This window comes from Anopheles marshallii, chromosome 3 (assembly GCF_943734725.1).
Source record: "Anopheles marshallii chromosome 3, idAnoMarsDA_429_01, whole genome shotgun sequence".
Lineage (NCBI taxonomy): Eukaryota > Metazoa > Arthropoda > Insecta > Diptera > Culicidae > Anopheles > Anopheles marshallii.
Genome location: NC_071327.1, coordinates 81,557,859 through 81,575,062, shown reverse-complemented (window position 1 = coordinate 81,575,062; position 17,204 = coordinate 81,557,859). Strand labels below are relative to the sequence as shown.

The following is a 17,204-nucleotide window of genomic DNA, read 5'->3' as shown; positions in this document are numbered from 1 at the left end:
ATTTCTAGTTTGCTTACCAAGCAAACACGGTTTACACATGAAATAATTCATGTCTTTGAAATCTTTCGAATCGCATGGCATTTTTACTCCTAATACCATTTGCTTACGAAAAAGATGTTCAAGGCTTTTACCGTTCAAGTGTCCATAGCGACGATGCCATAAATCCATATTTTCCGGTATACGACCATGTGTCAACATCACTTTGTTTCTGTCGAAATTCGATCTCCAGAACTTGAGCTCGTACAATTGTCCTTGTAGAGAACCACACGCTATGATGTCAGATCCACAATGAATTTTTACTTCTCCGTTCGAATACTCTACACGCATACCTGCCTTGTCCACACGCAATACCGAAAATAGGTTGCATCTCAGCTCAGGAACAAATAGTACATCGTGAATGATATATGTAGCATATTTACCATTCTTAAGCGTTATTACTTTCACTGTACCGGTGTATTCTGCAACGATTGTTTCACCGTCCTTCGCAATTGCTATTTCGACTGGATTCTGCAACGGATGCAACTTTTCGAATAGCGTCTTGTCGTTTACCAGATGATCCGAGCATCCTGAATCGATATACCATCGTATACGATTCGACTCAATGGGAACTGTATTTCCCCTGCTCACACCCACGAAACTTACGCTTTTATTTGATCCACCACCATGGTTTTCTGCATCAGCGAAATTTGCTCTCGGTTTCGCATGTGCAAACATTCTTTTCTTATCTTGCCGATCTTTTAATATGGGACATTCAGTGCGTTTGTGCCCAAACTTTTTACAATAGAAACACTTCAGTTTATGTTTCTGGGCTTTTCCAGCAAACGCCATGGAATCGTTCTTCTCGCTCATTTCTCCATTATTTTCTCGCTTCAAACTCTCGCTGAGAAGACGAGCCTTTACAAAGTCCAGCGTCATTTGTTCCGGAGGCAGTGTTTCTATGACAGTCACTAGCTGTCCATATGAACTCGGCATGGTTTGCAACAGGTAAAACACAACCAAACTTTCTTGTAGTTTGATTCCGGTTGCTTCCAAATCATGCACCATCCGCTCGAACCCGAGTAGGTGCGCTTGGAGAGAACCTGACTCCACAAACTTCATCGCTGAAAGCTTTTTCATAATATAGAACTGGCCACATGTTCCTTGACGTGCGAAAAGGTTTTCCAAAGTGGTCCAAATCTCTCGCGGGGTCTGTTTACCTTTTATATACTCCAACTGTGAGTCGGCAATATTCCGCACCAAAACCGATTTGCATTTAGCATCCTTCTTTTTCCTCTTCTTCAGCTGGTCCTCCTTGGTTTTCTTTACCTCAGCCGAATCAGTAGCCAATACTTTGCATTCCAAAGCCTTTTCCGCTTCAACACGAATGCAATCAATCAGATCCAGCTCCTCCAGCAACACTTCCGTCCGGAAGCTCCAGTTGCTGAAATTCGTACCATCGAAAAGATACACTTTCTTTTCTTCTTCCATTGGATCAACAGTATTCAGGGAGACTACGATGAGAAAAAAAAATAAACAGATGAACTAGGTTTGGGTTATACTGGGCCCATAACCTGAAATAGTTTTTCGGATGTAATAGAAGCTTGAGGCGACACGGACGACTTTCCTATCGGGAAGTGCAGAAGCACGTGTGTATATTTTAGGTTAAGAGTTTGACATTTTTGTCTACAGTGTTTGCAAAGAAAACAGCTACACCATGTAGCTAACTGTCAGGTTGCATCCTGACAATTTTTCCCAACACTAGTAAAAGCACGACAACAGTTCGCTTTCGCCACAGATTGTACAAATGTCAAAGGAATGTCAAACGGGGTTAAAATAAAAATAAAAAAATCGACCCCAAAAGACGACGGAAAACAGTGGAAAAATAAGTTCGGAAAGTCGGTGCTGTGAAAATTACTCGCGCAGTGCTCGCGTTCGCGATTTTCGACCCCGTTTCGGTGAATCCTAGAGTAGTGTGGAAGAAAGTGCAGGCCAACGACATGATGAATTTCGCTCTTAGCAGCCAATTCTATATCGATGCTCTAGAACGTGCGATACACGAGCAAGTTCCGCAGCACTTTCAAACGCTGGCGGAAGAAAACCAGCTCAATCCGTTCGATCTCGTACCACTGGACATGATGACGACGGTGGTGGAACCGTCAGCGGATGACATTGGCTCCGCGATCGAAGAGGAGCGCGAGACAAAGTATCTGCAGTCAGCGCAAAACCAGCAGCTGCCGCAGCAGCAATCCGACGAGCAGCACAGTAGTAGTGGCAGCGAAGGCAACCCATTCTGCGACATCAATGATAATAGTATTCTGGTTGAGTTTGAAAAGATAGACGATGAGCTGGATGAGGACGGAGGATGGTACATAGAAGACAAGATTACTTCTTCTTTTCCGTTAATGATTCATTTGTTGCATCTCCTTGCTACGAATTCGTCCATCTCCTTGTAGCTGTTTCGAAACGAATCACGCTGACCTTTTGCAAGACTAGTAGTTCCTCTACACCAAATCATTTTCTGCAAAAATTCTCTATCTTTCTTTTGCCTTTCGCGCGCTCTTATCAGTAAACGCTCTCTTGTTTATGTTTGTTTCCCTGTACGCATTCAACTAATACAACCCTTTCATTGTATGCCCCTATCATATAGCATTCTGTAACACGATCCTGCTTAAGTTTTATGTTCGACAAATCATGTTACGGTGATCGGAAGAGGATTAGAGACAGAACGCAGATTTAAATCGCCCAAAATCTCTCAGGACTTTCGGTCGATGAATTTTAATGGCCCACATTCCACCCATCCGGGAGTGTTCGTCAGCAAACATTGGATGGAATTAGTGAGATTGTGTCCGTTTTTTTTCCCACGCGAAATGGCAGACCCTCCCCTTTACCGTGCCGAAACTACCATGGCTTCGACTTGTACGCGGCTTCCAAAATATTTATTAATAGAACTTCCTACTTTGTCGTGGGATCTTTCTCCCGCAGCTCGATCTATGCGGCATGCGAGCGTACGAGCGCATTTTACCCTACGCTACACGATCAGTCGTCGATTGTTTTGGCCACTGGTCGTGGTTTTAGTCGGTGGTTTTTGTGGCCCAGACGAAGCGGCGTGCCGCACGGCATCCACGGCACGGCGTGGGCCAACAAATTGGAACAACGGTTTTGCGGGCCTTACGGAGAGCTAGATGAAACATCACACTAATAATGTGTATCACTTTTTTCTTAACGGCGCTGGGTGGAAAAGGCTGAGATCGCCCTCGACGGAGCCGTATGTCTCTGTCGCCTTAAGAGGGAAAGAATAAATCGTCCGGTTATTGCAAACAAAAAGGCCAAAAAGGAAAGATTATATTTAAAGCATCATCACGCGCCCGGGACCCACCACACTGCAAAGCGTGGCCACTTTGGCGTGGGCGATGCAAATTGGTTTGAGTTTTCTCCCTGGGGCGTATGATCGCCGGCCGTTCCGTGCGAGGACCGACAACCGAACGACGACGACAAGGGGCTTTCTTTTATTCTCACCCTTTTCACTTGCAGCCTATCCCTATCTCTATCCCTGAATGTCGTCGCGCAATGATAGAGGCACTGTATCTGTTTACATTATCATTGCAGGTGCATTACCAGCTTCAGGCCAATTTTCGGGATTTGTTTTTTATTTGCTGGGTGGGATACTCAATGCGAACACGAATTCCACCCGTTCAACGCGAAGATGATCCGCACGGATTAAGGAACACACTGCACAATCACCTGTTGACTGATGCGATGATGTACGAACACATATGGGAAGCATGGAAAAAGAGTAGATGAGCAGTAGTGACCTTTCGTCTAATTGGGTTTGCCTGCAGTGTGCCATGTGAGAAATTGTCCGGCTCATATGCTTTGCCATTTGCCCCCCGCCCAAGTACAAATGAAGTGTTAATACCGCATTTAATGATTTTTGGCTGTTTGTTTGTATTTTGCCATCTAAATAGAAGGCCATGTAATAGTTGTATGTGTAAAAATAGCACCATGACGACGGCCGGGTGGTGTAAACATGAAAACATATTCACATGGCAGTCAGTGGGGGATTGAGTCCTCCCGTCTCAATGTCAGATATAGAAGAGCGATATATAGACAATCGTGGTCGTTTTGTTGAGCATAAAAACATGTTTACGATTTCAAACCGGACGAAGGCCCTTTTATTTTCGATTATTAATAACTTTATAGCATGCGAGAGAGAAAGAGCGCTATTACTAGAGAAAATATGAGGGTATCTTTTGGGTACTGTAACTAGGGTTGTTTTGTTAGTTGCTTTAGTAGTATAATAGAAGCATGTTTGTAGTGTAATGCACATTGCAATGCAGGAATGTGTTTCCTTCCTCAAGAATAACCCTTTTCCCCCCAACGCCATGCACTCGTTTTATTTTCTATAACAATTCGATTCGATTCGTTCTGTCGCTATTTTTCTTCTTCCATTAAGCTCATAAAAAAACACACACCTATTTTAAAGTGCATTTTTTTTAAATTGATAATTACTAAACAATATGAAACATGAACGTACTGATGCTGATGAATTCCGTTTTCCAATTCGTTCCTCTATTCAGTAATAAAGAAAACAATACTCTATACGAAGACGGAGAGCCATCGCATGCCACTATCACGATCGAGGTACACATTTAGCAATGTAAAACATAAGCTATGAAACAAACGGTTCCGATAGATTATTAGCGGATAGAACATTGATTGATTGGAGAGAAAAATTAAAGAACACAACAAATCGGATTTTTTTAAATTTTAATTTAACTACAAATAGTAAGGTAGTAACTAGTAGTGTATTGTAAAACAAAAGAGAAGTACACTTATCATTGTTTAGTTTAGTTATAAATATGTTTTTTCGCAAGTTCCTACCGTAGTGAGATCCACATTGATTGTAAACAATTTGTTTATCTCCTATTTCTGTCGTATTAATGATTCCTTAGTAAATCAATTTAGTTGTCGAAATTGTGTGAAGCGAAATGAACATCGTTTTGTAATGGTTTGTTTTGTTCGTTCGCTCTCAGGGTCCGGACAATCAAATACTGGCCCGGTATCGTTGCAACTATGGCAGTTGTAACCGCAGCTATAGTACGGTAGGCAACCTGAGGACACACATGAAAACACACCGAGGTAAGCAGTTAGGACGGGAATTGTCTTGAACATATTCTTCCCATTAATGCATGCTAATATGAGGTATCTTCTTTGTGCTAACGATGCGTTGAAAATATGTGGATAGGATAAGTATACTACCCTTGGTACGCTTCGTTTGATATCATCCGTTGATCTGTCATCGTTTTAAAAGTGTAATATTTACCTGTTTATATCTTTCCGCTCCTGCTTCCCGATAGGTGAGTACAAGTTTAAATGCACCGAAGAGGGCTGCACCAAAGCGTTCCTGACGTCCTACAGCCAGAAGATACATATACGCGTCCACACGAAGGTGAAACCGTACATCTGCAGCGAGAGCAGCTGTCGCAAAGCGTTCAACACGCGGTACCGTTTGAGGGCACACGAGCGGCTCCACAATGGCGAAACGTTCAATTGTTCCGTCTGCCAGAAGGTTTTCACCACGCTGAGTGATCTGAAGAAACATTCGCGTGTTCACACTCAAGAGAGACCGTACAAGTATGTGTGTTTTGTTAACAGAAGTATTATTTTTCGCCCAAGAAAGATGACTGAAATGAGTTTAATATATATTTTAGATGCAAAGAAGATAAATGTGGCAAAGCGTTCACCGCATCGCATCATCTGAAAACGCACATCCGGACACATTCGGGTGAACGTCCCTTTTCGTGCAAGATCAATGATTGTAACAAATCCTTCAGCACACCCCACAGTCTGAAAACACATTCGAAAACACATGAAAAAGCGGTAAGAAGAAGGATTGTGTCTCGGTCATAACAAGGACACGTAAAATGTTCTAACATTTATCATCACTTTTTAGAAGAAAAAATTTTCCAAATCCTCCAAAATGAAGAAAATGCGTTCATCGGCTGATGATCATGAAGCTGAAATGTCCTCCTACGATATTGTGCTTCTGGACGATGAATATGAAACAGAAGGGACACGTGCAATCGACAACGTTAATGACCAGTCCCCGAATGCGCAACAGGCTGATGTGGATCCGCCAGATCCTGTGAACAGCATTGTGGCTGCCGAGAACGAATTTAGCTTCGTACAGGTGAATGATTTCCACGAATCAAAGGCCCTCGAACTGGCGCTTGCCGCGGAGGAAGAGCTTAACCCACAATGGATCGACATTTCGATGTTACAAACGAAATCGCTCGCAACACTCGATCCCGTAACGTCCGCCTGTGTAGCACTCCCGACCAATGTTCCGTCATATGTGGATCTTTCATTTAATGTGAATGTAGCGGACTATCTACCGACCACGGATACGATTGCCGCAACCACTACAACCACAGGTGGAGCTGATCTTACCGGTGAACTTCCTGCCGATGGATCGCAGGTGTTTACAATCGAGAATTATTTTGACGAAAATTTGCTTGAAAGTGCCAACGCTACCGTACAGATTGATCGTGCAATACAAAACAGTGAACAGCGTGCCGGTGTGGTGAAGCAGGAAGAACAGGAAGAAACGGAAAAGCTAATCAATGAACTGTTTGCCGAGGAGTTCCTACCGAAGCTAAATTCATCGTCGGATGCTATGGCAGGGAGTACGCAAGGTCCCGAACCATTGGGAAGTGGCGGTTTCGTATCGGTTAACCAAATGGAAACTGCTCAATCCGAACCAAACAACATGCTAATGAACGGCCCAATCCCTGTGGCGGTTGCTTCGACCAAAACACTTAAGGACATAACGGCCGATGCAGATATTTGTCGTTGTGTCAATTGCCAGTGTGATCCGTTGCAGGGTTGCATTGGAGGCTGTGGTCCTGAGAATCCTTGCCGTGGTACAGCATCTGCAAGTTCCGAATTCAACGCATCTCCTTCGCTGCTGCCAACCATATCCCAAACGCAGGATCGACACCATGCACAGTTGCAACCAGCAACCTCGATTGAAGCGCAATCCACCACCGTACCTGGTGGCACCGTGCACTTGATGGCAATGCAGCAACCTCAAGTCGAACCGTTAAAAGAACCTTTTTTGCAATCTTCTTGTTGCAAAGCATCGGTAGCAGCAAACGACAATGGTATTAGTGGAATCGGACCCAAACTAACCGATCAACTGGAACCGCTGACTAATATGCTGAAAAGCTTACAGAACTGTTCCTGTGCTGGACCGCGGGATGGCCATTCGAAGGGTTGTTGTGTGGTCATTTGTTTGAAGACGCTGGAAACGCTCAAAAAGGTACTGAGCACACACTCCAGCTTGATCCATTGTCAGAATAGCAGTAGTGCCATAATCAACTGAGAGCTTCGTACCGAGTGTGAGTGTGGTACAATTAGTGCAATAGATCCACTTTTAACGCAGTACAAACATCTTATCGCGAAACAGTCCAATCGTTGTTAGTTATAAAAGAGCAAAAAAAAAGGAGAAAGGAAAGGTTACGTCCTAATATCGTTCCTAAAAGGACGATACTTGAAATGTTTCTCTGCGGTTGTATGAGATGTTATGTTTTTTTATTGATTTGTTATATTGTTTTTATTAGCATATTCTTAGTTCCATGGATGCAAACGGAGCTGCAAGAATTTTGTTAAGAATGTTAAGAGAATAATGTTGAAAATGCTCACGGCAGGAATGCCGGCCTTTTTTGCTATTGCTGTATCCCAACGACTTTCACTATTAACTTAATCTTCTCTATTACTTCTATTTAACGTAATCATTCTAGTTTCCAGTCTTTACGTACGATTAATGCCTAGTTGCTTACATTCTCCGCAAATGCCTGAAAGAATTCGCATTTGTCTATTTGATTCCCCCAGGGGGGATCCCGGTGTGAACGAAAACAAGCGAGTAAAAAGGAGGTGTCTGTTATATTTGTTAATTTGTTCCTATAGGCAAGGGATCGGTCCAAGTTCTATTGCCAAAAACGATACGCTAGAAGAATGGAAACCTTTTCAGTTTTCTTCGGCTCTATGTGCCGATCCCTGCTCAACGCTATTTTAGTATTTTAGAATTACTTTCCTATTCCTCTCACGGAACTTTTCCGCTATGGATTTCTGCTAAGTACCTATCTATATCTATCTATCGTTACAGCGCTGTAGCTTTGCTATTTACATTCTTTATTGTGCCAAATATTACGAAACAAAAGTGCGATAATATATGCAATGAAACATATTGAACAAACAGGATTACCGTTTAGTGTGGCGGACGTTAAGGCTTAAGCTGTTGATTACAACAATTGATTAGTTGGGTTTGATGAGATTTTTTTAGGTTCCGTAAAAGATGATGATTGAAGTGCGCGTTGTTATATGGAGTGAGGGATTTAGTTGTTTTCGTTTTTGAAGCTTATTGTTAGTACATAGAGTAGAGCTCCTCTCAAGCTGTCCCATCGTGAATAGATATCGCGGAGCGAAGAAACAGTGTGTAGGTGGAAGCACATTTAAGTTTTAATGATTAGTTTCAGTATGCTTTTTACCTAGTCATTTTGTTTCGTGCAATACCGTCAATACTAGCGTTCGTTTCTGCACACCACAGAGCCACAGAAGAAGTCTAGGTACCAAAGCAAACACCGCAGTTTACGGTGACGAACGAATGTAATGTGCCAATAATGGTTGGCGCGCACCTAGTGGAACAACTCATTACAAAATAGAGATCGATACATGCGTTTTAAATAAATGAAAGCAGCTATTTTTTCCATTTCCGAAACAATGAAAACAATGGTAACATGGTTTTAGAGGGCGTGTTTGTAATGAATTTATTGCGTTAACAAAGAATATCCAATGCGCTTGTTTCTTCTTGTTCGGGGTTCGTCTCAAGAGCACACCAGCATATCAACTTATCTGCACGGAATGAATGCTTAATGATGGAAATGGTCGAAAACCCCTGCACCCGTAACTTAATCTTCGCCGGCCGGCACCGCATCTTCCAGTCGCCGTACAAACTTCACCCGAATCTCGGTCGTAGCGTCACCCTTCAACTGGTCCTGGCTGAACCAGCACTGCACCTCGAGCTGTACCATCTCCAACGCACCGCGTATGCATCCGCAAAGGATGGAGCTGTACCGAAGCTGTTGATAGTCCGCAGGCAGCTCAACGAACTCCGTCAGCGGGTTCGTATCGAATATGAGTGAAAACTCATCCGCTGACGCAGCCCAGTTCGAGATGGTCGGCTGCACGTTCAGATACATCCGGAAGGCGAGCTGTATTTTGTCAGCTGTTTCGCGCATATCCAAACATCGGCCCGATCCGGTGCGCGAAAGGAAGTCCTCTATCAACCGCATGCCCATATTGAAACCGATCCGATCGAGCTGCTTGTTAACATCTTCGACGTTCTCAAAATCACGTAGCATCTGGGACACCAGTGCTCCGTACGTCAGGGTCAGTAGCTCTGAATTCTGCAAACGCGAACAGGAAAGGGAAGAGATGAGGCGAAAACTTGAAAGGAGTTCCGAAAACAAGACACCCAAAGCAGTGAATGTAGCAAAAAAGGTGGGTTTTACTTTAGACTGAACTATGTTAACATATTTATTGCCTTTCGAATACGTTCTTTGTACAACTTAAATTTATTTTTGGGCTCTGCTATCTACTGCTACTTGAGAGCCGGTCATACGGAATTTTGGGTAACACTCGGCTAGCCAGCAGGGTCAGCTTAACAGTAGTCAGCCAGTAGGCAAGACCTGCAACGGTTGTAGTAAGGTTCTATCGCTTAAAAATATTCTATCATGCGTATCGTCGAAATCTATTTCATGGCCGTCTAAATCTCTTATCTCGACCCTCGTATCCTTATTTCGAATGGAACCGACCACCTTCACCTCGAACCCGGTTCATCGCATGTCGGTGTCTCGATTCGTGAAGATATTTTGGTCGTTGTTTCGGTATCTTGCCCAACGCTTCTAGCTTGGCACGAGCCTGTCGTCGTTTCAGAATGCGCTTGTACTGCTTAGCATTTACGTACAGCGGTTCCTGATCCATCTCCGTGCCGGAACCGGATGCCGTTCCTACTACGGTGGGTGTGCATTCCGTAGTCACGGCTGGTGTGTTGTTGCTGGTTGTTGAAGCATGTTTATTATCGCTGCTGCTGTTGGTACCTCCCTGAACCGCTCCTACAGCAGCCTGCGGATTTTGACCGATCGTGACCGTGGTAACGGGTGTGGTCATCGGGATTTGTGGTTGCGAGACCGGCACGACGGCTGCGGTAGGTGTAATTGTGACCGGTGCCGAGACGATGTTCTGAAATGCGCTCGCATCGATAGTGGCCGACGTTTGAAGATGATGCGGATGTTGCTGGATATGCTGCTGATGATGCTGCGGAATGGCTTGAGTGACAGTTGCCGTGGGAATCTGCGTGAATGTGACGGGAGCACCTTGCAAGTTGGAGATGTTCCCGTAGGTAGGTACTGTACCAGCGGTACCTATCGTTTGGGTCGCCGGAAGTTGCACGATGGGTAGATTCACGCTCTGATAGGCGGTTTCCGGTGCAGCAAGTGCTTGATAGAGCACTGTCTGTCCGTCCATTGTGTACTGTACAAACTGTTGCTGCTGTGGAGCGGCCTGTATTGTGGCACCAGTTGGAGGACCTTGTGCTAAGGCAACTGTCTGTTGCGGGAGAGCTCCGATCGGAATGACCTGTATTGCTGGCGTGCCCCCGGTTAGCTGCTGCTGCAAGCTTTGCATGAACAATTGCTGCGAGTTCGGGTCTGGCATAACTTGACTCAGCTGTACCAATTGAAGGCCAGCCGTGCCCGGTCCGGCTGCCCCAGTGGCTCCGCTGATATCGGAGAAGGTGATGCCACCGAGCGTATTGGCTGCAGCTGCGTTATTCATCGTGAGCATACTGCGCTAATAACACTGCAGTACTTGAACAGACCGACCAGTTTCAAACCTTTTAACCACTAATACGTATAATTCAATAGTTTCTTCGAGTGCAGGAAGATAAAAAACATCAACCGAAAGACACGTAAAAAACACTAATTGGACGCGTTACTCTGAGGAATCCGAAGCGACGCAACTCGACGGATACGGAACATGAAACGCCTATGGCGACCACGGGTTTCACTACTTCTCACTGAGGAAAGAAACAGAAAGACGAAGATAAGGCGTTTGTTTTCGGAACCTTCATTTCGGAATGCGCTTCGGGTAAAGAGTGTTTCTTTTTTTCGGGGGGCGTAGGATTGTTGTGACTATGTGTGACGATGCGTACGGAACACGGCATGTTTCATACACCCGTCGATCGGAGTTGATTTTCCAACAAACCCCAGCTTGCAATCAGCACTTACCACTTTCTTCGTATCGAGGCGCGTACTTTGGCGAGACATCTTCAAGTTGATGGTGTGTTTCTATCGAGTTTGCAGATGTTTTTCAGCGACGGGACCCGGATTAATGCACTATTTCGATGGAAAACAAAATTTTCCTCTGTTTGGTGATGGTGTCAACAAGCGTCTTTGACAAGCCAGGTTTGATCGGCGTGATGGATAGTGAGCGACCCGCTGGTCAAACATGTACGAAAATTTAAACCGGGGGAAGCTATTGTGAAATCAAATTCTGAGAATAAATTACCCTTCAGCTTTTTCCTTATTTACATCTATTATTTACAATTCCAGCAAGTTGAGGCAGATAAAATGTGAGAAAAAGTTAACAAGAGTGTGAATTTTGCTCTTGTGTCTGTCATCGCTCAAGTCCAGCGGTTCGCAAACATCCGCGCACAGTGTGAGCCAAAGAAAAAAATGCACCAATAACTGACGGAAAAGCAAGAAAACAAGCAAGAGGTTCGATTTTTCGCTAATAATCCTATTCTCGCTGCGCGGCGGTGTGTGATCTTATCGTAGTAGGCGGTTCGCCCCCGCGTATTCCCGTTCCAAAGTTTTCCACGGGTTTCGCGTGTCGTGGCCACAGTTCGGGAAGTGCATAGCTTCAAAACCCATTCCATCGATACCGTCATCCCGTCGGGATTGTGATCTGGTGGCTCTGGCTGACACCGAAGGAGGAGTTTTTCGAAGGTAATTCAGTGCTTTTGGGTTGAGTGGTTCCTTGCATGTGGTTCAGGTGTGTGGGGAATAGGAAGGAGTGTAGTGTGGCGTAACGTGTACGTATCGGTTTGGTGTCCAAACGGTCCAGCAGCTCCGTCAGTGGCCAGTGTGAAAAAGCGAGTGGTCCGAGTTCCGATGCATAATCAGAAGCTGATAAGCGCGTTGTTGTTCAGGTGTCCGCCCTAGTTTATTAGTGATTTGAGCTAATCGTTGTACAGAGGTGTGCAAAGAATATACTGTGGTGGGAAGTCACTAGAGTTGGCCTCGGGAACGGCCAGCTCTTTGCGCGAGTTAATCAGCAGTGAGGTGTTACGTCAAAACGCGTTCACCATAGGCCACTCGAGAAAGGTGAAGTTTTCCCTACCAAAAAGCAGGAAAACAAACCCGCTCGATTGTTGTGAAGTTGTTGAACGAACCAACAAAGCTAGCGGAACCGTGCAGATGGTGTGTTGTTTCGTGAAAGGGGAAAACCGAATGATATCATCAACATACCAAGCTTGTCGTCATCGTCGTCATCATTCCAAGCGTAAAGTTTACTTTGATGTGTGAAGAATTGAACAAGCCGACGGTGTGTGGCTGAAAACCACGAGTCAAGCCACGTTTGAAGACTTTCCCGTCTAGAAGAAAACCCCGTACACATAATTAGTAGGCGTGATAAAAAGCATTATGCTGTATGGTTCATTTTCGGTGCAATGGGTAAAATACGATAACAGAGCAAGTTGGGAGGTAAATTATGTGTAGCAAATCTTTAAGAATTGACCATCGTTAACATTCCATTTGCAGCATGAAGAGGTAGATAAGGAGAGGAAAAGCGTTTACTGATAACCAGCAACGTAAAGATGACAACGACCGTTTGAAATCCGAGTCAAGAGCTTTAAGTGAAATGCTTAGCTTGTGGCCTTGAAGTGCGTGGGGGTTGCAGAACAGAATCCGACCCCGATAGCAAAGAACCTTGACCCCAATCAATCGATGCACGAATATGCACAAACGGCTCGGCGGGGACACGGCGTGTGTATGCAACTGACCATTTATTATTGCATTTGTTCTGTGTGTCTATGCTTTCTTTGCGCTGTGGACACTCCCAACAGTAAAGGTCACCTTAGGGTTTCGGCGAATGCACCAGTGCTGGTGGCAGGAGGCATGTGGGGTTATCGAAAAATATTTCTATCGTTCTAGAGATAGGGGAAAAGAATTTTATGCAATTTTGAATATCGATTTGATTAAGTAACGCCTAAAATTAACCCCTGTGGGTGGTTTTTGGTTTGTTTCGTACTGTATGATGATAATTGGATTGATTTAGAATTAATTTTAGACAGTTCGTAGCTGTATTGCTGAAAAGGGAAGGCCCTTATATGCCCGTAAGTTTAAAATATTCATTCAGGCGAAATTGCTGTAGAAAACATTTATTTCCCGGTGTAATTGGATGCAAAGAATATGATAATGATGATGTGGTTTTGATGGAGAGACTTTTCTACGAGGTTCGATATTTGAGCAATTATTTCGCCTCTCTATTCAATATAAAATATAACTTAAGTTCTCATCTCTATCTCGATTAGTTTTCGTTAATCGAGCGTTCGTAAATTAATCGAGCTCAGTTTGATTGAAAGGCAAATTCACACGCTTGAAAGGCATTTGCTCTGCTTGCAGTAAATAATCGTGATTATTTTGAACATTAAACATGGTGAAGTAGTGTAACCGTTTGTTAGCAGGGCGATAAACTACCAACATTCTGGCATTAAAGATCCACTTAACTGAACTGGCAAATGATTCGTACAAACATGGCCATTTAGGGTTTGGTAGATAAGGCATTCCATTGCTTGCGTATGTAATTGCACGTCGTTATCGTGTGTTTGCGGGCGTTAAAATGCCGTCCACAGTCTGTTTTGGGAAGACATAAGGCCGTTGTACAATGAAATATTTATGTGTTGCTCGACGAATGTTGACTGTACAAATAACTTGGTGAAGTGAATTCAAATACTAATAATAGTATGAGACGCAAATCTAATAATTGTGTTATAAATTTCATAAGAGTCATGAATCATGTATGACATGAATCTTTGATGTTTTTCCTTCTGTTTTCGTCATTTTCAAAAATGTTTACCAGAAATATTTAAAAAAATACCAATATTTCGAAATCAAATGCACCGGCAAACTATTTTTGGCATCAGATCAACAAGAGCAGACAAATTTGCCCCGGTTGCCTGGTAGTCCCTGGTTGCCACAATCCCCCAAAGCGGTCAGTAAAATGATTATACTCGATCCATCGCGCTTGCATTACTCGCATTTGGTACGAAATTGGAGCTGATGGATAGGAATAAAAGAATGAATCCGATCCGTTAGGTCACATTCCATGGCCAATCATCAAAGTTCAGTCCTTACCCGTCGGGGGAGGGTAATGATGGTTTAATTGGATCATCGCGGTATAATTAAGTATCAAAAGCCGAACGTGTTGTGGCACTCGATGACATCTCGACACTGACGTTTGCAGCCGGGGGTTGGAAGGGTTTGACCGTTTGGTTTGGTAATGGAGGCGCATAATTGCCTCGAGCTGTTCCGGGATTTTAGCGCACTTGTGTCTAGATGGAAGTTGTTTTTGTTCTGTGAGATGTGGTTTAAGTTGGTAGAGATGTAAATATGTGGATCTGCTAGAGAATACGTTAAAAATAAAGAAAAAAAAAATAAAATAACGATGATAAATGTAAATGATAAAAGCTTTAAAAACTCTATCTAAAAGGGTTTTTTATCTCTTGCTTTTATGGAACCAGGGTTTTTATGCTTACAACCATCATACCATTATTTACACCTGTTGCCATGCTTGTCAACGTACTCATCGCTAATGCATGTGTGTACACCTATCTTCCCTAGTCGGTCGATGTAGCAAGGATACCTTCCGATGCGCCAGTTTGTCGTACTGGAAGGTTCAGTTGACCCGATTTACCTCTCAGAATGACTTTATCGTTGAACAGCACGAGCATGGTCGCGTGTTAAATGCGTTACGTAAAGTTACGCGTAAAGACATCGTCGGTTGTGTGATGGTGCTGCTAATGGTTAATTATAGTGGATGGCGCAAACCGCGCATTGGAACCCGTATGCAGTTGGTCTAGATGCATAGTCAGACCTAAGGGACATACAATAAGGGAAAAGAGACACGCGGGTTGATATCAGGCAAAGTGACGTAAACATTGTTTTGAAGTCTACGAAACGATTAACGAAAGCGTAAAGTAGTTGTGGGCTTCTAGATCACGGTTACTTATTGTTTGACGTTTACTCCAAAATCTCTAAACTTTTCCAGATCTGTGGAGCTGTGGATGTCAGTTAGGTCAAGGTGTGTGAAGATGTCGTTTATGTTTTTGTTGTGTTACTCTACTTGTACAAAGTATGCGGGCGAAAAGTTTACCCACTACCCGCGTCAGTAACAATGTCTGACGGTAAAGAAAGTTCTGTGTTAAGTGCAATCTTCGCTTAAAGGTATCCCGTGCTACCGTGCGTTTGGGGAAGGTGGCGAATTCGATGCCTTCTCCAGCGTCTAATCCAGGAAGCCGAAGGGAAGTTAGAACAATGTCATGGTTCTTGGTCACGGTTCAACCCGACCTGGTTGGTAGAAACTTGTGGAAACCCGTGTGAAAGTAATAATTGGGTGTTTTGTTTCGTAGCGTTTGCTCGTCTCCGGTTGAGCTGTGCTGGTGCGAAGGTTACATTTTAGTTGAAGATAAACTTTGGATGGTAAATGTTCGTTGTTAACGGCCAGGGCGTTTGGTGGGGATGGACGTCTAACGATGACTCGATGCTGCCTTATGGTTTATGGTTAGTTCAATCGGTTCAAAATTTAGCCAGACTGTTGTGGAAGGAAAGTTTTCGTTCGAAAGGAGGTTCGTAACTTTGATGTGCCGTCATCAGAATCAACGTTAAGTATGCTGTATGCAAATCATTAATAGGGAATGTTTATAAATAGTTAAGCGTAATATTAAATGATAGATTGATATACGTATGAAATGTAATCGCCGTGATTTATTCATGCGTCTTTTGATGTGTCAAATCAGAGGTTGTTATTTGATCAGTTAATGTTAAAAGGTACAAATTTATGGTGTAATCGTATTGGCACCTGTCTCTCAATCGACAGGACTGGTATCACATCCCATCCGGTCCATTTCCACGCAACAAAATCCTTCTACGTGATAATAACAAGTCCAATAAACCAGTTATCATAGTAACAGTTCTCGTAGTTCTTTCACAAGAACACGCTTCTTCAAGTTAAACAACTACCAGTTCACTCGACGAAGATTTATCTTCACGGTTCACTAACAGTATAATTGAAACGATATCTAGCAATCTACTTCCCAGCGAATAAATCAGATTTGGATAGGATTGCTTCCCAGTGAATAAATCAATTTTAGATACGAATGATTATGACACACTCCATCCCTTTTTGTCCATCACTTATATCACATAAGCAATACAACGCTTACCGAATCTTTGACCTATTTCATTCCATTGGGAAAAATAGCTAGCTCTATCCATTAAATGGTACTTGATGTAGGAAAATAAAACAACAAACCGGGTGGTCCATTATCGGGAGACAGTTCGTCCTGGAAGGCAGACTGTTGCTTGCACGGGAATTCCTGTGGGTAGAGCGAAACGGCGAAATCTTCCTCGGTCCGTTATTGGTGTCTAGCGATCAGCGTAAAAGTTCACCTCCTGGGACTCTACAGTGGCGTAGACATTGAGCTCAATAAGTGGATTGAAATCGATTTCTGTTGAAATAGTAGCTCAGCGATCTTCCTAGGCTTTGGTTGTATTTGCTCTCCATCGTTTTCCAGACAGCAAAAGTTCCTGCGGCAAGAGGCGCGAGCCAGTTGGTGTAATGCTGGGTGCTGAGTAACAAGTTATTGCTAAGGAAGAATTCTCTACCAGCGTGAGTTTACAACCCTTTTTAGAGGGAGGAAAGCGAAATAGCGAATAATAAATGAAAAGCGCCAACAGTCAGGAATGGATTGAGCCAATTCGTACTGTGGCAGCACGTTTGTGAGTTTATCGCGACGTTTGTGGGTGAGTTCGCTAGAAACTCTTATCGTAAAACGTGTCGTGTAGATTTTTGTTGGAAGAGAAACGCTAAACATGGAACTAAAA

General features: G+C 43.6%; 3 protein-coding genes across 3 annotated transcripts; 1 reads left to right on the top strand and 2 right to left on the bottom strand.

Annotated features, from left to right (window-relative positions):
• Window positions 1-1,976: 1,976 nt before the first annotated feature.
• LOC128710892 (uncharacterized) lies at window positions 1,977-7,363 on the top strand. The gene is made up of 6 exons (XM_053805750.1): window positions 1,977-2,344; window positions 4,557-4,620; window positions 5,013-5,118; window positions 5,337-5,613; window positions 5,691-5,859; window positions 5,933-7,363. The coding sequence occupies exons 1-6, from the start codon at window positions 1,977-1,979 to the stop codon at window positions 7,361-7,363; spliced, it is 2,415 nt and encodes an 804-aa protein (XP_053661725.1).
• Window positions 7,364-8,948: 1,585 nt separating this feature from the next.
• Window positions 8,949-11,366, bottom strand: LOC128713326 (trafficking protein particle complex subunit 3). Its single transcript, XM_053808186.1, has 2 exons — window positions 11,328-11,366; window positions 8,949-9,446 (listed from the first exon to the last, which is right to left on the bottom strand). The coding sequence occupies exons 1-2, from the start codon at window positions 11,364-11,366 to the stop codon at window positions 8,949-8,951; spliced, it is 537 nt and encodes a 178-aa protein (XP_053664161.1).
• LOC128713325 (nuclear transcription factor Y subunit alpha) lies at window positions 9,835-10,884 on the bottom strand. The gene has a single exon (XM_053808185.1). The coding sequence runs from the start codon at window positions 10,882-10,884 to the stop codon at window positions 9,835-9,837; it is 1,050 nt and encodes a 349-aa protein (XP_053664160.1).
• Window positions 11,367-17,204: the final 5,838 nt, after the last annotated feature.